Source organism: Semicossyphus pulcher, unplaced genomic scaffold (genome assembly GCF_022749685.1).
Source record: "Semicossyphus pulcher isolate SPU_LCO1_2020_fin unplaced genomic scaffold, fSemPul1.0.p SCAF_2, whole genome shotgun sequence".
Classification (NCBI taxonomy): Eukaryota; Metazoa; Chordata; class Actinopteri; order Labriformes; family Labridae; genus Semicossyphus; species Semicossyphus pulcher.
Window position 1 is genome coordinate 14,268,016 of NW_027211693.1, and position 24,120 is coordinate 14,292,135.

General features: G+C 42.1%; 1 protein-coding gene across 2 annotated transcripts in view; it reads left to right on the plus strand.

The window, feature by feature from the left end:
- Positions 1-24,120, plus strand: part of enox2 (ecto-NOX disulfide-thiol exchanger 2) — a 199,572-nt gene that overhangs the window by 131,345 nt on the left and 44,107 nt on the right. For both annotated transcript variants that reach the window (XM_069669557.1, XM_069669558.1), the window contains one exon: positions 17,743-17,898. In XM_069669557.1, coding sequence (XP_069525658.1) covers positions 17,743-17,898 — 156 coding nt within the window. The remainder of the gene's footprint in view (positions 1-17,742; positions 17,899-24,120) is intronic.

A 24,120-nucleotide genomic window follows, 5' to 3' on the forward strand; every position in this document is an offset into this window, starting at 1 on the left:
TGATGTATTGATAAAATCCAGACAGTCTCGACTCACTTACAATACCTTTTGTTCCCTAAACACAATTACAAACCGTAACCTTATAATATCAAATATTTTCAGTGGAATAATGTCTGTTATGTCCCTGTCTAATGTTAATACACTCAAGGTTGAGCCTTTTGCTCATATATGACCGCCCTGGCATTTACAGTATTCTCTGGTATTACAAACTGAGTGTCAAGTTAACATTCCTGGGAAAAAGCACGAGCATTACTTAGCAGTGGTTGGTCAGCCGCAGAGAGCAAGCAGAAGCTGTGTACTGTGTTCTCTTCTTTCTGTTGAGTAAAGGGCCTGTGTCCACTCACGGTGGTTTTCTGCGCTGGCACCGTCTTTTCTGTACAAAACTCCCTCAGCTGGTTTTTTGGTGCTGCGCTCTGCCGTCAGACAAGGTTTGTAACCTAGCAACAGTAAGCGTCTGTAAGAAGCGCTCTGATATTGAGGTCGTGGGCACTGCGTTAGCGGACACAGGCCTTAAACGGTTACTAATGTCTGAACAAACAAACGACCACAGATGATGAATTATTAAAATAAAGCGCAAATCAGAAGAAAAAGATCCAATTAAACAAGAAAAACTGTCAAAACAGTCCATCAGCGAGGCTGCAGTTTGGATCTCTGTTACAGCGAGGTCCAAAAACACACATTCAATTACCTCTTATCATCATGGTTGACACAAGAGAACAAAACTACAATATTTGAGATTGGTACTTTCAATCTGTGAACTCCACTTGCATCACTGCATTACAATGAAAGTTAAATATACGAGGCCTTATTTGAACACTTATTTGAACCCTCGAAAAAGATTCAATTTGACGTTCCTTTTCCAACAATTGAGGATTTTAAAACAAGCATATTCATCTTTTTCAAACCTAACATACACATACATATATTCCTTATTGCTGCTCCTCTATTTACACAACAAACAAATGAGAGCTTACCTCAGCACTCCAGTGAAAGAAAGTCTATTGTCAGAGGGTTTTATAGCATATTTTTATTAATGTTCGAGCAGTGAGGGAATGTTTCACTGAAAATCTCATTTGTTTGAATATTCCTCTGGTGCTGTTGAACATCAAGGCGTCATTTGAGCACATCATCGAGCTATTGTATGTATTCTGAAGCAGCACCATTGTTCAGCCTTACGATCACTCTGCTATCTATAACATTAGGTGAGGCGGCACCCTCCCACTCTGCGTCTCTGAAGAGTTATTCTGTCATGTCTTTTCTCTCTCCTCAGTAGAAAGCCTTTCCCTAAAGCCTTTTATAAATCACTTCCCACTTCTTAGCTGAAATGCACTTTCATATTTGAAATATGCCGGGCTTGTGTGCGTGTGTGTGTGTGCAGATGCATGTGTGTGTACACTCTTGATGACGAACAGTCTTCCAAATGCACTCCTCGGGAAATATTAAGGGAAAGACACTCTCATGCTCAGGCCTGGCATATTTCACATATGGAAAACTAAAAGCATCCTGCTGAGGAGAGACAACTCCCTTCTGAACTTTATTTGCAGTGTGTTTCCGAGCAGACTGTATAACTTAAATATAAGGAACAGCACAGGTGTAACTAATAACATTAATAATGGCTCTGTTCCTTTTAAGCGCTTCATTAAGCCGTGCCAGCAGGGATACAGCTACACAGCATCAGAGCCCTGAAACTGGCACACACGAGTGGAATGCAGCAATTAGTGAAGTTATTAGCTGCACCTGTGTTTGGCAAGTCAAAATGTATGCTGTAACAAAGGTCAGTTAAACTGCTCTTATAATTAATCAGTCCCTCTGCCAGCTCTCGCCTGCAGTTATACTTCAAACCAGGTGCAAACACTAGTTGGTTTTGGACTGTGTTTGTGGAAGGGGGAGAAAATGAGAGAGAGACCTTGGACTGTGTGCGAAAGAAAATAACTTTTTGACAGAATTTTGACTTGCAGGAAACAAACAGGTCAGACATACTTTGATAATGATGCCTTAGTTCCATCAAGTCTGCCAGTTAGACCGATGAGCCAGTATCCACAAACCAAGACTCTGCAACTGGCTTACCAAGTGGACTGCAGGCCTTTTTAATGTCTTTGGTGGTTAAAACATAGTTTATGCAGATTTACAAAGGATTGCATTCAAAAGCTAAATGAAAATTATACAATTTGATAAAACATTGCATAAAGAAGCATGATAGATTGAGCCATGGCTGGGTCTGGTGCAGTAATTAGGATATGGCAATGCCTTTCCCAGTGATTTCTGCAATGATTTGTCTTTGTCTCTGGGCTGCATGAAACATGGCTAATGCACATTAAAGCCACTTTGGACCACGTTGGGCTTATTTGCTTAAAAACAGCTAAAGGAAATTTTCCAAACTTTTAAAACATTTTTTGGCAACGTTTTAAAAGTTTGTTTAAAATCGCTCACAGTTCATCGCCAACTACAGCTTTTCTTGATATGACGTGCCCAAAACTCATATCCCTCTACTCCAGGGTCTCCGACAGGTAGCTCGCGGCCTGGATTTTAGTGGCTTGCCAAGAGGTCCACGGGGAGTGGGAAAGCAAGTTTTTATTCACCAATGTGAAGGACAAGTGTGTGCGCCTCATCGGTGGTACCAACGTTTCAGTCGAGAAAGCACGGGGCGCCACCAGCAATTACAGCGATGTAATGCAAGTAGCTCTTGGCCACAATTTTTTCAAAGTAGCTCTCAGATGAAAAAAGGTTGGAAACCCCTGCTCTACACTCATCAGGTGCTTTCACACTAAAGTCCGTTTGTTTGATCCGAATCAAAGACCAAATGTTGCATTTTGCCTCGAGCTCACACGGCAGCTTTTACCAGCGGACTTAAAGTTTAATGCACGAGGAAACTGCTTTCTGATTGGTCCGAATTCCCACTTCCTAAAGTTAACAAAAAGAGAGCGCACACTCCTCTTCCCCTGTTGGACATTTGTTTTTTGAGGGAAAAATCACATTGTCACGGACAGCAATGGAGCAACAGCAGCATATTCCAAAAGTAGCTTTGAGTTATTCTAATTATGTGTTGCAATCAAAGAAGAGCAGTGGAGTATGAGCACATCTCGAGGCATGTAAACAATGCTCAACCACTCGTCTTGCTGCCTGCGTGGCTGTCTCTGCAAGTGACAAGCAGCAATGCGCAGTTTTCTGGTTTGCTTCCTGTATTTGATCCTACTTTAAGTCTGATTTTGTTCTCACCTGAATCGAACCGGACTGTGGTTCATTTGAGTCCCAAGACAAAGGTGTAAAGTGTCCCTTTCCAACATGTGCAACAAGCTCACAGACAGCGGTAGAGGTCAATTTGAAACACACATGGGAAACCCACACAGGACAATTCTATTAATTTGCCTGATTAGAGCTCCTCTGAGTGCTTTGGGCCTTTTAGCTTTAATTGCGCTAGTACATCAGGCATCAGAAGCAGTTTCTGGAGGCTGCTGTAGAGAGGAAACAAGGGAGGAGACAGTGATGGAGAGGGAGGAGACCCGGGTTAATAGGACAGCTGTGTCTCCCCTAGTAGATCACCTGGAGTAACAGCTGGTGTTTCCCTACCTTTTCCTTCTTCTTCCTTCCTTTCCTCCTCTCCTATCCCCCCCTCATTTCCTCCCTCACCAGCCTAAATTACCCCGCATCTCATTTCTATCTTATTACAGCTGAGTCAGCCGCTGTAAGTGAGAGGTGCACCGGAACACACGCTGTTACTTCCTGAGCTCCATCACACACTTGGACTTCTGTGAGTCACACAGGAGTGCTCATCTGGGCTCAAACAGAAGCTGAAGCGACTCCAGCAGTTAATTTTTTAACATATCGATAATTAAGTTGCTAATAGATTCAAAACTTGCTTGTCTCTCCCTGATGAACACTAAAATACTTCTTATATGCAAATTCCAGAAATGCGCTGCTGTGTTATCATCTCTCGACACTCCGAAGTTATTTTACATACATTACTCACGGGCCCATATTTCCCACCCATGCATATTTCACTTCACTCAATCCAACAGAACTTCACTTGTTGAACCCCAGGAGAAATGTGTAAGTGGGAAGAGATCCACTTAAGCACTCTCTCCTTGCTCGCCTCGGTTTCTCGGTTTAACGCAAATAACGGAGGACGGAAAAACACAAGGACAACAACGTATTATTTCATAATTCAGCTTTTATTCAGTTCTGTAGTCGATGTATTTACTGCTAAAAGGGCATCTGTCTGCCTCTTTGTTGCCTTTTATAGTCAATAGAAGAGTTCCCTTATGATATCTCTGTCACATGCTGTTTTTACTGTCGTGCTGCACTTGCTACCGGAGCACCTTGTGCCTCTGAAGTAATCCAGGTGGATTAGTTATTGATTCTTCATCATGACCAAACATCATCTTTGTCTCCCGTTTGTCTCACCTCTAAACAACTGGGGAGAGCGTGCAGCGAGTGTGCTAACGCTTCCGTACGATTGGTTGTAAGTTTCCGTGTAGGTTTAAGTGGCTTTTTTTAATGCATTAGTTTCAAGCTCATTCATTAAAGGAGACTGCCTCGTACCGGACTGTTTTCATTACACTGTAGTTTGCCTCTGTTTCATCCGCTGTGTGAGAATGTGTTTCCCTGCCTCCAGCCAAGTGGAGTTATCCACACAGACAGCTGGATAAACAGACTATTGTGGGCAGAGCATCCAACCCTCAGCAGCGCCACAATGTCCAGTGCATGCGTCGTTTTATTTCTATAGATGGACCGAGCGGAAGTTGTGCGTGTGAGAACGTTATTACTACATGTTTGTATAAGTGAAGTGTTTGGATAGAGAGAGAGATTGGACTCAGGCCATTGACTGCTGTAGATACAGAGTAGTTTGGGGATCCGTATTTCTTTATGTCACACATCATATTGTTGTCCTCTTGGTAATTCCGTCTATTCTGCATACATCTGTTGCATGTCTGTCCATCCAAGAAATTCCACCAAGGTTTTTGTTTCCGTTTTAAGGAGTCTCTCGTCATTTAAATCGAGGACAGAGGGAGTTGTCTCTTGGAGAGGCTGTAAAGCTCCCCTCAAGCAAATAAATATTTGTAAATAAAGTTGACTCAACTTTTATAGCCCAAGGTTTGCAGCAGTTTCTGACTCAGCCCAGGCTGTCCTTTCCAATAAAGGGAAATAAATGGATAAAGAAACCAGGGGCGAATTCAAAAAGAGAACCCACTTCTCCTCAGAGCCATGGGTAGAAAATTAATATAACTAAAGTATAGAGTTGCAAAACTTGGCTGTAATCCAAAGACAACTGTGTTATCCTGTACATAGCTAGTGCTGGACCCAGTACATTGTCTGTTCTTACATGGTGCCAACGTCAAAGTCCAAAGTTCCAAATACACAGGGTCAGGTTTACTATAAAGACAAGAAGAAGTGAAAATGGCCGCCACTCAGGGAGCTCCTCACCCTCCAAGCAGAGGACGATATATAACTGCCATATAACTGGGATGGTAAAGGACCATTTTCTTTGTTAAGAAACAAATGTCACTGCCTGTACCTATGTTATATATCACAGTAGACGCCAGCTCTGTTATGTGACAAGTCACTCAAGCTATGTCTCCGTTGCTTGTAAAATGCGAGCATGCTGTGTGAAATCTCACACTGGGGTAGCAATATGCGACCTTTGTTGGGTTCAATGCAAAGCTTGTATAATAAGGATCTGTATTTAAAGTGTTTCTCTGGAACAAATAAAACCCTAACTATGTGAGTCGAGTAGCTTCAGACTTCAGGAGCTGAATTTAAATATTCTGACCCGCGTGTTTCAGTGGAAGGACAGTGTAGCATATTGTGTCTTCTGCCCTCTTAATAGCTGCTGCAGTTGGAGTTTGCTTTTTATTGGTATGATTGTAGTGTGCATTATCAATATACGTTAAAATAATTTGTGCTTTTCTGCTGACTGTAAGAGTAAGTGGGGAACATAGAAGCAGTCTTTTAAGCCTGTAAAACCCAACGATGTAAATAGTAAGGTGTACCTCTATTTCTTCCTCAGAAAAGAGTTCAAACTGTTAAAAGACCATTGACTTCCAGTGGTAATGGAAAACTCGAAAAGTTGCAGAATTTGACAGCAAGGTTTTTCCTATAGTCAGAAAGTTATGAGGAATGACCCGGGTCCAAGCAGAAAATGGGAATTTGGGGGGATTTTTGGGGGAGTGTTAGATAGAGTCTGAGTCAATGTCAAGTCTGATGTCAAGGGGATGTAGTTACTTTTCAGTGAATGTCACTAAAAGAATCACCAGTCCATGAGGACAAAAAGTCTCTTCAGATACTTGAGTATAAGAAGAAAGTAATAAGTCGTATCCTATGGTTAGCGGGCCCAAAATCCTGCTGAGAAGAGTCCCACATATAGTGCGAACTGTGAGAACGGAGCAGAAACTGCGACAGTAACAGCAGGATTCAACATCTGCTTTCAACATCTGACGGAGGCAGAGAGGCAGAGAGGGGAGATGCCTGTCTAGGAGCATTGACCATGTATTTCCCCAACTTTCATCCGGGCTCTCTTTAACACACCCAGCCTATAAGCAGAACCAGATGGAGAGCTATAGAGTTCCTCCTCCATACTTCTATCAAAATACAGACCTCCCAAGATGGTTTGTATTCCTCAGGACATTTGACAGTATGTATTGTCTCATTGTTCTTGTGCATTTAGCCAACTCATCAGTACATTTGGCTTTGATTGAAAGGCTCCACCATTGATTCCCAGCCATTTTGGCTCCTGAGCCCCTTTTAAAAATTCTTCTTAATGTGTGAAAGCACTTTGCAACAGTTGTTTAGGGACCAGCTCTAATATCACGGGTTATAGCTGTAGTGTGAAGAGGTTCAACCAAAGAGGTGAAGTGAATAACATTGATTATCTAGTTACAAGAGCCCCTGTCAGTGTGTGTGATGTGTTAGGCAGCAGGTGAATCTTTGGCCTTGATGTTGATGTCTTGGAAGCAGGAATAATGGGCAAATACAAGGATGTGAGCGGCTTTGACAAGGGCCAAATTGTGATGTCTAGACGACTGGGTCAGAGTATCTCCAAAACAGCAGCTCTTGTGGGGTGTTCCCAGTCTGCAGAGGTACCTACCAAAAGGTTCCAAGGGAGGTAAACCGATGAAACAGCGACTTGGGCGGACAAGGCTTACTGATGCTCGTGGTGAGCAAAGGCTGGCCCGCGTGGTCTGATCGTACAGAAGAGCTACTGATAGAAAGGTGTCAGAACACAGTGCATTGCAGTTTGTTATGTGTGGATGGACGGGTGCATCGCTTACCTGGGGAAGACATGGAACCAGGATGCACTATAGGAAGAAGGCAAGCCGGTGGAGGCAGTGTGATGCTTTGGACAATGTCCTGCTGGGAAACCTTGGGTCCTGCCATTCATGTGGATGTTACTTTGACAAGTACAACCTACCTAAACAGTGTTGCAGACCAAGTACACCCCTTAATGGAAACAGTATTCCCTAAACTCTTTCAGCAGGATAATGCTCCCTGCCACACTGAAAAAAGATGGTTCAGGAAGGGTTTGAGGAACATGACAACAAGTAAAGGTGATGACTTGTCCAGCACATCCCCCAGATCTCAATCCAATTGAGCATCTGTGGGATGTGCTGGACAAACAAGTCCGATCCATGGAGGCCCCACCTCGCAACTAACAGGACTTAAAGGATCTGCTGCTAACGTCTTGGTGCCAGATACCTCAGCACACCTTCAGAGGTCTAGTGGGGTCCATGCCTCGACGGGTCAGGGCTGTTTTGGCGGCAAAAGGGGGTCCTACACAATATTAGGCAGGCGGTCATAATGTTATGGCTGATTGGTGTAAAAGTCAGGAAAAAATGTATGTGCAACTAAAATATATAATTTAAATAGTTCAGTTGATTTTATTATCATAGGCACTGGCACAGCAATGTCATTGGAACTGCAAAAAACATGAATGCACAAGCACCAGATGCTCGTTTTAGTGTTGGTAGCAAAATGCTAATAAACAAACTTCAATAGAGGCTCTTTTAGAATTTAGCATAGAAAGAAAAAAAATACTGATTAATACAGGTAAGAATGCAGGTTTAAAATACGATACGAAACAAGCAGAAGTGCACAAGCCTTGGGGTGTTCGGTCTGAGGACAATGTTTCTTCTCAACGCTTTACTCTTTTCTTTAATCACCTTGTGATCCAATCCTTTCTCCAAATTACACAACACAACATTAAGAGCATTAAACACCAAACCGCCTCTCAGTGAAGCTTAGTGAAAAGTAGCAGTAATGCTTATTTTCTTTCTCGTAACCATTTTTGTGTTTGTCCGACCTTGAAAGTTAAGTGTGTCTTACCTTACAGATAACCGCACAGCAGCCCCGGTCCCCTACGCAACATCTTCGGCATTTAAAAGAGCTTTACTAATAATAAAGATATGTATTTTATTATTTTTACTCACATTTAGAATCAAAGATGCTCAATGGACAAAAGCAAGATGTGTGGAACTGACTAAAGAAGCTGCTCGGCCACACACACACACACACACACACACACACACACACACACACACTCCAACAAAAGGGAAACATTTAGCTTTAAACATTTACAAGGTTAACAGAATTAATTTTAGATGCACATTCTTATGCATGAACACACACAAACACCCTAGAGAATAGATAAGCAGGCTCGAGGGACAGACAACTCTTGCCTGAATAAACAACCACTCCTTTGTCTGCATCGTCCCACTCGTCCTCATCCCCTCCCCCACGGCCGCCTAAACCCTCCTCTGCTGTACACAAACACACAAACACACAATGGAATATATGAAAACTTACTGTCGTGCCTCATAACATACCATCTAGAAACAACTCCTCATGAATTTAGAGGACCCCTAAAGATATGAATCAGGGTCCTCTCATTGTCGCGCATTAGCTCACCTGAATTAACAGGAAATATATTAGCTGACAGGCGTTCCTTTGCCGCGAGCCTTCTCCAATCCTCGGACTGAACGCCGTGTCCCTTTCTGCTGACTGCTCGGAAATGCACTGGTATGATGCCAGAGGTTTTTGGCTGAGTGTAGGCGGACAGAGTGGATATACTTTGTGTCTGAGGAACAAAAAATAGAGCAGTAGTTATGGGTGTGCAGTAATGGGACTTTCTGACAGTTCTTCCTCTCCATGGCAGATGTATTAGATTGAAGGCAAGATCATTGTGACTATAAAGGCGTCAGAAGATGAGAAGATTTTGCGAGGCAGCATAAGGATACAATTTCTTATTCCGATGGTATAACTTTAATAGACAGTGAGTTGTTTATATGTCATTTCTCTCCTCCAGGTTGCAGTGCAGGAGAAATGTTCCTGCAAGAGAAATTAAGTCTGAGATGTTCTTATGAAAATGCAAAGGAGTGCGACTCCTGGCAGAGATCGAGAGAGGCAGATTTCAGCCACTGGTAGGGTTCCAGGTGGCGTTTCTAGCTCGCCTCATTAGAGAATATTATCCAGCATGCCTCACAGCAACCATCCATGTCCCCCTTCTCCAACCTCCCACCCTCTGCCGACTGCTAGAAGGGACGTTTACCCTGGAAATCGGACACTGGGAGGGAGGAAAGGAGGAAGACATTACTCGCCAGGAGCTGCACGCAATCAACTGCCTCTTTTTCTATTATTTCTCTCTCTCTGCACCTCCTGATTGACAGGCAGCTCCACATGTAATTACTTGAAGGTGAGGCCTCCAGGAAATAGATTGTTTTACATCAAAAGGTGGAGATGATGTAGACGAAATAGAGTTGAAAAGGAAGGAGAAATGTACAATAACCAAGAGGCCAGTTTTTGTGCTCATGCGTGTCCTATGCGAGGACGAGGTGCTGGAAATTCACAAACAGCTCCCTGCTATCATGAGAAACTGGAGCTCATAGACGAGCACGGTAAAGAGGATCAGACAGATGTGTGGCCATGTGTGGGTGGACCCAGCCGCAGGTTTCTTTTTGTTGTTCTCTTTCAAAAGGACCCTCGTGCTCTTTAAATCTCTTGGTGAAGTTTCTACTGAGTCAAAGAGACCTACTCCTCCTCGCTCTCATGAGTAAACCACATATTGGCCAGTAAGCTGTGTCTCAGTTTCAAGCTATGTGCATCGTTTATTACATGAGAGTCTTCTTCCTTTCAAAGACCATGTGTGCCTTTTATTTGAAGACCCGTTAAAGTTCATAATCCTGGTTTGTAGATGAATTTTACTAGGGACGCACCGATGCATCGGCTGAACGTCGGAATCGGCCGATGGTGGCCGTGTTGACATCGGCCCATCAGCTGATAAGGTGGCATGTGCCGATGGCAGTAGCTGATGTTTTAGTGGCGATTCGCCCGTAATTGTTCTTTGGTCTTACCTTTAACGTTACCTTCCAGGCCTGGAAGCAATTCACTTCTTAGCCAGTAGGCTCTCGGTCATGGCGCGGCCGGCGAATGATAAAACTGGTGACGCACAGAATCAAGATGGCGGTTCACAGTAGGTAGTTAAATCCGCTGTAGTTGGAGTTTTGGCTCTGCTTCCTTGGACACACCAGCTCCAGATTCTTCCTGTAAAGAACTGCGTCAGAGAAGTTGTTTTTTGGGTTTTCCAAAGAGTGTTTCTACTCGGTGAGAGGTCTCACTCGGCAGCATGTGGTATCTAAACTGATTACCAGAGTGAGTTGACAGGAGGGCTCACTCTTTGTGGAAATTGGAAGCTTAAAAGAAATGTTTGTACTATGACCAGGTGATTCTAAAAAGGCTTTTCAGGCAGTCATTTTTTTTTCAAGATTATTTTTATGTGAAAGAAGTTTGAATAAAAATATATTTTCTCATGCTTTTCTCAAAGAATTCATGCTTTCTCAAAGAGTGTGATGAAGGCCTGAATGCATTTATTTTCTTTATAATTAAAGTTAATTTTGGCCCCTTATCTAGACGAGGGTATTAATAATTATAAAAGTTACAGTTATTGAAAAAAACATTGGTATCGGCAAAATTGTTGTTTTAAACATCCGTATCGACCCTGATTTTCTCAATCGGAGCATCCCTATATTTTTACACCAAGCTCCTCCTCTGACAAAGCTAAAGGGTTCCACAAATGTTACCAAATTAGACCTGTAACTAATGTTCAAGTACCTCATTACCAATTTGTTCGCCATATTTTTCCTCCATTCATTGTTTAGTCTGAAAATACTACAAAATGCACAATCACAGTTTTCCAGGTAGCTCAGGATGAGCTGTTCAAAACAGAAACATGTTAAGTCTGCTGCTCTATAATGCTAAGAAAACGACCACATGTTAACATTTGAGACGCATTAATCACTTATTTTTCCTTAAATTCTGATGTATCTGTTTCATTGATATTGAAAATGTTCTGTAGATCAAGTAATTGATTTTTTGGACTAATCAGTTCGGCTGATACTTTACAGCTAGCCTCATCCTTGCCCATTTGGTCTATTGTGGAATCTCCCCTTTATTAAACCTCGCTCTTGTTGTCTTATTCATCCCCGGCTGGTTTTTAAATTAACATTCAGCTACTTTACTGGTTGAATAAATTAAACACGAGTAATGGTCTCATAGAACTATTCTGTGTCCAATCGTGCTCTCATTATTTGGTGTGTGCTATCATTCCGAGACTTAATTCACAATAAAGTATCACTCAATTAGAAGATTATAATACTTACAGTACGCCCACAGTGCTCAGGCATTCAAGGCAGAATGTCTTTTCATTGTGAACATGAAATAGTGAAGATCATTTTCTCTTCAGTATTGTTTTTGCTTCAATTTACAGCTTTATCTCACATGACTTTGACACTCAGTCAGTATTTCTAACCTTTAACTGCTTCTCAGCCACACTAGATTATCAACAATGATGGATAAAGTATTCAAAACATTCACTTGAGTCAAAGAAGCAATCACCAAAAAATACAACTCATTTACAAGTAAAAGTTGCGCCATTAACTTGTATTGTAGTACAAAGCTATTATCAATTATATGTACTTAAATCGGGGTGGGACAAAATATCGATACAGCAATATATTGTCGTCAATTATCGATATACTGGCGCCAAAAATTGATATTTTAATTACAAATAAATGTAAATTAAAATAAATAAACAGACAATATAAATATAGCTCTGATAATGTAATATACAGACTGAAAACACGTACATTGTTTCATCTCAGGTTGTGCCAAATTCTATGATTTATGTTCATTATCATGTACAGTGATGTTTGTGCCCCGATGACCTTCTCACCCACTCATCCCTGTAGCATCACAGATTACTGACCTGTGAAAGGAGCTGCCTGACTTCTTGTCCTTTTATATTTATAACAGAGTGACCCAGTGACCAGCAGCAGCCTCTTCTTGTTAACCTTATTCTACCTTCACATGATCGGCTTCAAAAGTAATCTAGCGTGGGATTCAAAACTGTATAATATCTATTGTCGTGCTTCTGTGTGACCGATGCCTGGCTTTATATTGAAGATTTGTTTTCTGTGGCTTTTTCACTGAGAGCTTTTACACTTCAGGAGGAAAGAATGATGTGGTGACAGGAAACAAATGACCCAGGTCAGCGAGGACGTTGCCATTATATTGAATGCACCTTATTGAAGTGGGCTACCAGGAAAAGAGCAATTGTGTCACTTTAACAATTTTCCTAGTGGGGCGCTGGATCCATCCCCTGCATGTTACGGAAATGTTGTTATATTCTTTGCCTATAGGTGGCAGCATCAACAAGCCTACATATGCAGGTTTAAATCCTGCTTTGATGACTTTACTTTCATATTGGTGGCACAAGTTGGCTTTTGTGTAGAATCTGCATCCTGATAGATTTTAATGTGTGAGATTTTGAGTGATTTATGCTCTTTGATCTATTTTTATCTGTTTTTAGACCCATGATAAACACGACTAGGTGAAACCTGGTATACCGCTGGGCTGTGATTGGTTAATGTGCTATATTTTGGCCAAACTATTACACAGTGGTTGTATCTATAATAATTTTGAAAGAGACGACATCAAGCTTATTTGAAGATTAAAATGCCTTTGCAAGAACAAAACCTTCCACTCATATCTCAATATATTTGAGTTGAAAGAAAACGTATTATTTACTCCAACTCAGTGACTTACTCTCTATGAAGTGTTTTGTCAGAATGATTGTTATCATTTATTTGTGGTCATTTAACTCTCTGTTCTTTGCTGATCTGTTGCAACATGGTCTGTTTTTAATTACCTGATCCAACAGTGTGAATCTGGTTTTTTGCCATATGATGTACTGCGACGCAACACTGTGCTACAATGCATTGACTGAGTATGGACTGATTTTTTTTAACATGTATTGGTTGAGGCTGGAGCTAATGTCAGTAAAACCCATTCCTTTAATTGGCTGCAAAAAAAGTATATGTGTACTTTGGAGCTGATAGTCTGATCAAAGCTAACCATATACACATGATGACACTGAGGTGTTTCTGACTGAGATGGGGCCTGTTCTGTAAGTGGGCGAGCACAAGCAGGACCCCACTAGCAGTAGCTTTGACAGCTGCACCAATACTCTTCTATGTAAAGTTACAGTAAGTACCTGACATCAGCGCCAGTTCATTTTGAAAGAGCAACGGCCAATGGGGAAACTCCGATCCTCTACTGACCAATGGTTTTACTTCATAACTGACTCAGTCATTCCCTTTTCACTCAGTTCATTGACAGGCTTTCTTTGTTTGTAGCACAGGTTCTCAGCAAAAAAGGATATATAATACGTCATTGACTTTTGTTGGGCTACTGACTAGGGGTGGGACAAAGTATCGATACGGCAATATATCGTCGCCCTGAGTGCAATACGATTATCAACATGCTGTCGATATTTTAATTTACACTGTGATTTTGACTCACTGCGTTGGTGCTTATGACATGAATGAGGGTAACATGAATGGAACTGAATTGGTTGTGATAGATCATTATATGATTGTCTTGCAGTCTATCAAATATCGTCGAGTCGAGTATCGTGATATTATCATTATCGTGGGCCACGTATCGCATATCTTAACATGAGTTACCCTGCGATTCCCGCCCTTACAACTGACTGTTATGATATAAAATATTAATTGCGTACTGTTAAACTGTAGGACATCCTTCGCTTTGAGAAAATGAGGGTGTAACCATTCTAATTCTCGCAGGGCCCAAAGATACAAGATGCACTTTCCTCTCTATCTAGCAAAACAGTCAAGGCCCCCAGTATAACGCTTTTTCAACGTAAAATGTCCTCTAATGAATATTTAAATAACACAACATACATTTTAATTTGTTAGATAACAGCAAGTCCCTCTCAAAACGACATCAATATGCACATTGGAAGAAGGGCGCCAGTGTGATGTGCATTTTTATCTGCGTCTACTTTCAGTATAATGAGGGTTTTTTTGTAGGAGGGAGGAAATAAATGTACGTTAGCGATGAAACATATCCTCGAGCTACGTTGTGGAAACTGGAGATGAGAGAACTCTAGTGGAGCGGGAAATCCTTGGGAAGAAGTAAATAATCTCCTTTATTACACACAGCTCTGCTACATGCTTGCTTCAGGTCTCTGGCTTTTTAATGGACGAAGATAAATGCATAGGCACAGCCGCACACACACAACCCAACACACACTCCAGAGGGAACACGAGCAACGCTGCAGTGGAATTACGCCACCCATGATGACCTGATGCAACCGGATCGTTTCCTCGATATGAGCTGTGATTTAGTTCGCTTTGCATCGATTTTCAACGTATGAACTCGTAAGCATGTTTCCTAATTTCTACAGTGCCTCCAACAATATTGACTTTATTCTTCGTCTATTTTCCTTCAGTCCTTTCCGATGCTAAGTGTTTGGCATTCATGTTTGCTATGCTCCAGCCTTCCATCTTTCACCTCCTTTCTTATCTTCCTTCCCTCTATCCATCTTCCTTTCCTTCACCGTAACCTGCAGACGTAACCATCCATCGCCTGGCACCTAGGGTACTTCTTATCACCTGTTTCCTCTCGCTCTGACACCTGGTTAGAGACTGATGGTGAGGTCATCAAGAGACATACACTTTCCATCCATTTTCCTTTAATGTTGTTCGCCTGGCACATTTTCCCCCTCTGCGTTTCCTTCTCTCTGTCTGCCCTCTTTTTCTCCCTCCTCATTTCTGTCCTTCAGACGGTTTTTTATCAGTCGAACGTCTTTATTACACCCTCTCTGGCTCCAGGGACCTATTCTGAATCCTCAGAAATGTGCATATTTCTTGATTCTCTTTTACTGAGTATCATTCAATTCATCTATTTTCCCTCTTGCAGTACGTTTAGAGGAAATCACTTACAGGGAAATACAGCACGTATTTCTAGTTAATGGTGTGTTCTGGTAAATATTATTTCTCCTTTACTGGATTTAAATGAAATTGGAGATCAAAGTAGGCAGAGTTGAAATATAACCACACAGCGTTTCCTGAGCTGTTCTCTGTTGGAGGAGAATGTCACTGGGAACTTCTAGTGAGTATTTCTTCACGTGTATAAACAGTCAAATTCTTTTTTTTTAATGAAACACTTACTTAAACTCCATTCTAAAATATTATTCCATCATTCTTAATTCATTATAACAGTGTTTAATGGGATGTTTCTTTACACCAACAGCCTCTAATTGGTTGATTTAGAATGACTTAGCTAGCAAAGTCATCATATAACACCAGGTAGTTAGCATGTGTAAGCTAAAGAAGCAAGGGGCATGTCATTGGCTCTAAGTTCATTAAGATTCCATAAATAGTAATTAAACAACAGTTAGTTCCAACCAAGTAACTGATTGGATAAGAGGCATTCCATGAGTGCTGATATGGACAACATCACTGTGAGCTTTCACTCTATAGCTGTGTCCCCATCCAGGGGCTGCAGCCTGCCAAGGAGGCGGTCCACGGAGGGTGCTCCATTCATAGCCTGCGTAGATAAAGCCGAACTGAAATGAGACGGTCTGGTCTACCCTTGCGTCACCAAACGTTGCTCCTGTTGCCTAGCAACAGGTAGCTAGCAGGCTAACTAGTTAGCATAACTAACGTCGAATAAGTTAACCTATTAAAGATAATTTTTTTAAGGGCCCTTTTGTTTTCATGTGTATCTCTAACTTTTCTATTGAGTTGAAACCAAACACTTTTACATTTTAAAGTATATTCCTCGGCCGCGTAAAAGTCCGCTATTTATTTTGAATTGTCACGCAATGCATCTTGGGATACATTGGGCCCGGGAAACAGAGGACGCATTTGTCGGCCGCATCTGAAGGAGCCTTCGGATTGGGACTGCCTTCGACTGTGACGCAATCGGCCTTCAAATACGGCCTTGGAAGGCTGCAGCCCCTGGATTCGGACACAGCTTGTGCATCACTGTTAATTAACATTACAGCAGACTGTGTATGTCTGCATTGATCAAGCCGGTACCTCTGATAATAATCTTTAGAGTAAGATTATGATTAAGTTAACCCAAACTCTTGTAATTAAAGGAGAAGCAACAGATAATACTCCAACACGGTCAATATTTGTCAATATTTATTTGACAGACAAAACGGAGGACGTAACAATGCCAGTTAAGCTGCCATGGAACTGTGCCAGCAGTGGTTGCTACTAGCAACAGAATGTGTAAGTGAAACCAACAGCAAAGACCACCCAACCTGAATTCAATTGTTATTAAAATGAATGATGAAATACGGTAACATTTCACTGCTGAAAATTGGAAAAGCAAGGTGGAGAAAAAACATGTGGACTGTACGCTACCTGGACGTGTTTATGTTTATAACTACAAGTGTAGTAAATGTTGGGGATGTGCTGGACTCCCCTCATTATGTTTGTATGTTCAGTGTTGTAGGCAAAACTAGAAACAATTGAAGAAACACATCATACTTCAATGCAGCCCAGTTCAACACGCTGCGAAGTACAGCCTCTATAACAAAGCTAGACATCCACAGTGTCAAGCTAAAGTAAGCATTGATCTTTGTAAAGGTAGGATTTGTGGTGGAGCTGTCTCGTATCATTATGTCGCCTGTCCGCATCTGCATTCCATAATTCCAATTTCATCAACTGTGTCTTGCAGTCAGCAATAACACCTTCTGTGATATATTCCCCTGGCTTGTCAGATTGATTTTGTAACATGTCTACTACATTACAGTGTGTGTATATAATCTCCTGTGAAGGATTTGTTTCAGCGAGCAGTGCCTCTGCATGCACGTACGCAGGTACATAAACATTACACACCCTGCGGCATAATTGTCAACTCCGAATCCTCTGCAGGTGACGTTCGGGCGCATGCTGGAGGGCAGTGTCATTTCCATTTCAAAAAGCACCTTCCTGGGATGCATGTGCACATAAAAGCCCGCGTGTATATGGATGCCAGTGCTGCAGCTTTAATCAATATTATAAATAAAGCTTCTGTGTTGTTTGGGTGCAGATCCAACTGTGTGCATTATCTCTAAGGTCATCCTTCAAACAGCAGGAGTGACAAAGAGAGTGGCTCACTAAAAACTTCTTGAAATATGCATGTTGTTTACCAGATGTTTTATTCATGAATGGCTGTGTTTTCCATTATGTGTAGGCTACTTGTGTGTCACTGGTGTTGACAGAGGAATCACTCGGTGAATAAGTAAACAGGGTGAAATGGTACTTAAAAGATTAAGCGAAGTGATACCTGATGAAAGTTTAGCCCTCGGAAACAAGTCTTCACTGTGGGGGTGTTACTTCTTTCCAAGGAAGGATCCGCTGTATGATCTTATTCATATTTCTCTCCTGCTTCCTCCAGATTTCGATCCTAACCTTGGTATGATGGCTGGAATCACCCCCCTGAATCCCCTGATGCCCGGCCTCGGTATGGTGCCAGCAGGCCTCTCCCAGGATATCCCACTTGTCAAGGAGATCATCCACTGCAAGAGCTGCACCCTGTTCCCCCCTAACCCCAGTAAGACATAATATCATGCTAATCCTGCTCTAATCCTTATAAACACGTAACTGTATATGAATGTAGAACCTGCAGGCGAGGGACAAGATTTGTAGTGTCGGAAGGATTCTGGTTTCTGTTTGTAGTAAAGCTGTCGATGTGGAGAGAAAGAAAGTACAGCCATGTAATGAAGACAATTTAGCTTTTAATCTATTTGCATTTACATCACAACATTATGACATCATTACTAAAGTTGCTAGTTGTACGTTGAACATGGACTAGAGGCCTGGATATCAGTTATCTGGATATCTGCTGGCTGCACCAACAGCTGGCGCCCCCAGGAGCTAAATAGTGGTCAGAGTAGCTGGGTTGTCACAGATGTATCCTGCAACCTTCTCCTTTTACCAACATGTCCATGCAATAAAATGAAACCACAATGATCATTCATCCATCCATTATCAGCACCGCTTATCCTGTTAGGGTTCACGATGGGGGCTGGACCCTATCCTAGCTGTCATTGGGCGAGTGGCAGTGAGTTAATCACAGGGCTGACACATAGAGGCAGACAACCTATCACGCCCACCGATTAACCTAACGAGCATGTCTTTGGACTGTGGGAGGAGGTCGGAGTACCTAGCGAGAACTCACGCATGCACAGAGAGAACATGCAAACCCCCCTACCTTCTCGCTATGAGGCGACATCACTAACCGCTGCACCACCATGCAGCCTCTGAAAGGCATCAAATTTAGCCAAATGCTCGTGGAGCTGCCCAGTTGTCATGGAAGGAAATACGCTGTTTAAACTTCGTATTAGCTGGTTATTACGGTCACATGTGTTTTTAGTGCTACAACTTGTTATTTCGAGTGCAAGAGTCTAAAACTTAAGACATTCACAATTGAGTCGTAGACGACCAGAGAACTTTTCTCATTTTAGTTTGGAAAAACTGAAAGATAAACTGATCCTTTTTCAAACGTAGCATTTATTTTCATTTCATGGACGGAACATTTTACACCCAAAATGACTTCCCAATTTTCAGTGAAAAGAAGAAAAAGGTGTGGATTTTGAGAGTTTTACAAAGATTGTGTTCCCTATTCCAATATAAGATGCAAAGAGGTGATAATCTGTGTTGTTCCTCTTCCTGCAAAAACCTTTCCTTGTTTGCCATAAAGCCCATATACATCATCAATCCACAGTGGAAGTTTTCAGGGCAAGTCACTTTGTGTTATCTGACTGTAGGTTCGCTGCACACGCTGTTGTTTATATTTATCTCACCTCCAACATCCAATTATCCAGTTTTAGACAAGACTTAGTGGGGGGCGCTTTGATTGATCCCACCTTCACTTTTCAGATTTCACGCTGCAGAAAAGTTTCTGCCTGGGGACTTTATGCACACAAGTCTCTCATGTCATCTTCAAGGTGGAATAAAACAGATGCTTCTCATCGTGGCAGCATTCAGGAGTTTACGATCCTCTTACAAAAACAAATTCACACTCTTGCATTCTCTTAGACAAATATGATTCTTTTACCACACCTCTAAAACTGCTCAGAAGTTATTCCTAGCTGTGGTGTGCAGTGGGGCTCAGTATAAACCATCACTGTCACAATATGGTGCGGAGGGAAAAGCTGATTAAAAGTTGAACTTCAGCTAGGAAAATCTTTCCAGCCAGGCGTCAATATAAGGAAATGAACTAGGTAGGCTGTGCACATATAAACCCTGAGGCTGTGTGAGGGATCAGCTTGTCAGATTTTACCCTCCAACTTTAGAGCCTGTCACAATCACTCTGTGGCACAAGCACAACTCTTTTCTGGCTTCTATGCGGCCTAGTATATCACACATGGTTTGGAATATCTACATCGCTGCTTAATGCCACATCTTTGACGATCTGTGCCTCTAAATGTGAAGCGGTTTCAATCTTCAGTGATGTATCGTGACAATAGTGGAACTCCCAACTTAATACTTTACTTTCTACTTTCTCTACCCTGTCCCAGTTACTCCTCACTCGATTTTTGATCCCAGTCTCTTCTCGAGATCTTCTTGCCTGTCACATTTTTCAGTGTCACAAAAACCCAATAATCTCTGAGCCAAGTATTTTGAACAGGCAGACATCTGAGGAAAACTGCTGTGGTTTGATTCTTCTTATTAAAGTCAAGTAACTCTGCAAGCTTCAGCTCCACTTCGTACACTTAAGCCACTAAACCCTGAGAGTTGTGTTAAGGCCGGCGGCTCCTTGAAGAGAAATTGGGCCCAGGTGAGGGACTCAAAAAGCAATTGAAAGACTAGTATGGATTGGTGTGACAGTGGTTGTTACGTCTGGTTATGATGTACATGGACAGCATCTCTATGTGAAGCAGAAGACAAGAGTTGTGAAGTGAAGATGGAGCAGGACATTTTGCCTTCAGCTCCCTTTTCTGCACCATTTCACCCACCACTCAGCCTACCCAAACGACTGAGATCAGGGTCGCAAGAAGCCAAAAATTCCTCAGGGACAGAATGAGGAGCTTGGACTACCAGGAGGAGTGTTGGAGTAGAGCTGCTGCCTCTTGGTGTTGAAGGGAGCAAGGATCAAGCATCTCCTCGGGATGCCTCCTGGACAGCTCTTAGTGGAGATATTGCAGGCACGTCCAGCTTGAAGAAGGGCTCAGGCGGACTCAGAAAATGCTGTTGGAATTATATGTCCATCTAGACTGAAAATGCCTCAGGATCCCCAATCAAGGAGCTGGAGGACATGGCTGGAAAGAAGGGTGTCTGGAATATGTCTGGGAACCTCTGAACTTATTGTAACCTGGAGCCGAAGAAAGCAAAGGATTGATGGATAGAATATCTTTACTTGGTATTGACACCAATGGAACAAAGCCCATACAATTACTTCTTCAAAAAGGCACCCGCCAAATTCTTCTTTTTGCTTTTCATTGTGAGAAAATATATAGACGATACAAGTGAAACACAAAACATGGTGTTTTAGGAAAATAAAGACGGTTACAAAGTGATCAGACGGTACCAAAGAAGAAGAAAACGATGGCTCTGAGAAAGTAGAGAGTGAAAGAGAGGGCTTCTGAGTGTGAATGCATGTCTAATAATGTGTGGGTGTATGTCCATGTTGTGGTGAGGAAGGTGATTCGTAATGGGGGTGGGTAAGGTTGGCGTTGGGGTTGCAGGGTGGGGGGTTTAGGAGCCGTACTAGGAGTTACTGACCGGACCTACACTGCCGATGATATTAGGTCATGGTGGTGTTTATGTGGTTTATGTAATCTTTTTTGCTGGCAGAGCCCCAACTGTTAGGAGGGGGCCTGCCTATGTGAGCCAATGTAGAGTGTGTACCAGTGGATGGAAGACCACCAGACCCAGAGAGGGAGTCCCCCTCTCACAGATTTGATCATGTCTTTCCCTTGTAATTATGATATAATTATTATATAGTTATTATTATTTATATGTTGTTGTCCTCTAATCCCTCCCTCCTAAACATATCATTCTAATGTTTGTCCTCAGCCCTTCTAAGGGCCTGTGTCCACTAACAGCGTTTTTTGCGCTGGCACCGCCTATTTTCTGTACAATCCAATACAGTTCAGGTTTTTCAGCACTCAGCTGTGCTCACAGCGCTCTCAGTCGAAAATAGTTAAACTTTTAGAACCGCCTCACTCGTCAATGTCACTTTTCCCTCACCGACAAATCAAAATCAAGAAAGGGCGGGACTTCAGATGTCATATTTGGCAACAACAATGGCGGAGGAAAGTTAATCCTTTTGTTTTATCAAGGGTACAATTTATTTTTCTAGTGCTAATGCTAACGGCAGGACTTGATGAGTTAACGATCACTACCGAGGGAAGTGGAAGTCCCGCCAGACAACGTTGGTAACCTAGCAACATTAAGCGCCGAAATTGAGGTCATGGGCGCTGCCAGCGTAAAAAGGGCCGTTAGTGGACACAGGCCCTAAGTGAGGCAATCGAGGTAACAGTCTGTGGTCGGGGTGCAATCCATTGGAGTGGACCAAACTGTCTCACTAAAGATGAAACTTCTTTTGAAATGTCTGGAAAGTTGCAAGTTATTGGTTTTATCAGGTTCAAAGTCAAATACGTGAGTCTCGCTTTAGCATCTGTTTTACTAAAGCTGTGTCACCTCTCTAGAGGGCAGAAGTGAGAAGAGGATGAGAGAAGAACATTAATGATGGAGGAAAATCATTATTTCATACTGCATGCTGTCAAAAGTGCTTTTGGATGCAAAAAAAATCCTAGAGGAAAGAAGTGTAAAATGATATGAAATCTCTGCCTAGTGTTCAGGGCTGCAACTTAAGGTTATTTTCAGTATTGATTAATGTAAGTTGTGTTTCTTTATACAGAAATAAAGCTTTATTATACAGCCCCAATGCTCTGAACTAGAGATGTATTCAGGGTGTTTTCAGGGTTATACAGTATGCAGGGAACAGAGGAAAACAAGTTTGACGTTGGCTGCAGTCAGGCTTTTAGCAAATATCACAGGCAACGCTCTGGCATCGAGGCGCCAAGGTTGCATATGGTGTCCATCACAAGTAGGCATCACCCTCAAGCTGCACACACTGAACCTGACACCACGTGCATCACCCCCTTTCATTGACCTGTAACTGAGCAGAAACAACCCTGCAGCTCTCCCTCAGCTCTCATGCACTCTCCCTCATCTTCTATCTTCTCAGTCTGCATAACCTTTACCGTCAATGTGCATCCTCGTCAAGCTAGTGTTGCTTTCTTCTTCTTTTTCTTCCTCAGTCCCTCCTCGCCCCTTTCATCTTCTCACCGCTGCCCCTTTCCACTCACCTTTGTAGTGCTGAAGTGCTGTGCTCTCCAGATGGTATTCAGGTATCTCTCTCAGTATTTGGACTTCTGGCCTTATTTTGACAATCGTATTTCAAATCAAACTCTGGTTAGATAAAACAGTATTTTGAGCTCTGAGGATAACGGTAGTGTGTCCCAGTGTTACATATGCACATTAATTCACACCAGTTTAAATAGCAAAAGATGACAAGATACATTAAAGGTCCTTTTAGTTTGTTACCTTTCTCTCACTGCAGGTATAGATGTGTATAGGGCTGCCCTTAAATAAAGAAATCATTGGTGGACTTGGACCGCTAACCAAGATGCTAATAATAAACTGACAACGTGACTTACAGTAACATAAAGTCCTAGTATATTAAATGTGCTGAATAGTGTGTTCCTCCATGTAGTATATCTAATTTATTCACATGTGACGGGAACGAACTAAGCATGTTTACTCGCGTGTGTGTAAATGCAGTTTATCTTCTGAATTACAGTCCTTTGAGAGCTGAAGCCTCCGCCCCGTGGCATCCCCTCGGACCATAAAGAGGTGTTTAACCAGTCAGGATGATGGATGGTGAAGACCTGTGTTAGTATAACAGACCGGCGGGTGGCAGCTTGCCTGTGGGGCGGGGCTGGACAGAGAGGCTGTACAGAGGCCTCCATGTTTAACCAAGTAACATGTTAGATTAAAAGCTCATGAACGACATTAGACAGCCCATGATTCAGACCGCTGCTATAAGGAACAGACCGTTGCTAGGGATGCGGCTCTGGCCACACAATCCAATATGTAATCATATCAATCCGCCAAAAGAAGTCCGGTAAATTTGACGTAGGTCTGTCTACAGAGGGACAAAAGAAAAGAGACAAAACAGCAGAGTAAAAGCAATAAAGGTTAAACAATGCAAAAACTGAAGGCTACAACAGAGAGATCTACAAAACTGAAGACAGCACTTAAACAGAACACAGCACAGGATACAGCCGTGTTTATGGAAAAGAAAATGTCATCAGACTCTGACAATGACGAGACAGAAAACCTCATTTAGGTGCTGCGCTGATTCATGCGGTCCAGTTCAACTTGTCTTACTTCACCATCAGTGTAAATGTTTCCATTTAATGTGAGTAAACAGCTAGGTTAGCTCATTTAATGTGAGTAATAACAGCTAGGTTAGCTCGTTTAATGTGAGTAAAAACAGCTAGGTTAGCTCGTTTAATGTGAGTAAAAACAGCTAGGTTAGCTCACTTTAATGTGAGTAATAACAGCTAGGTTAGCTCGTTTAATGTGAGTAATAACAGCTGGGCTAGCTCGTTTAATGTGAGTAATAACAGCTAGGTTAGCACATTTAATGTGAGTAAAAACAGCTAGGTTAGCTCGTTTAATGTGAGTAATAACAGCTAGGTTAGCTCGTTTAATGTGAGTAATAACAGCTAGGTTAGCTCGTTTAATGTGAGTAATAACA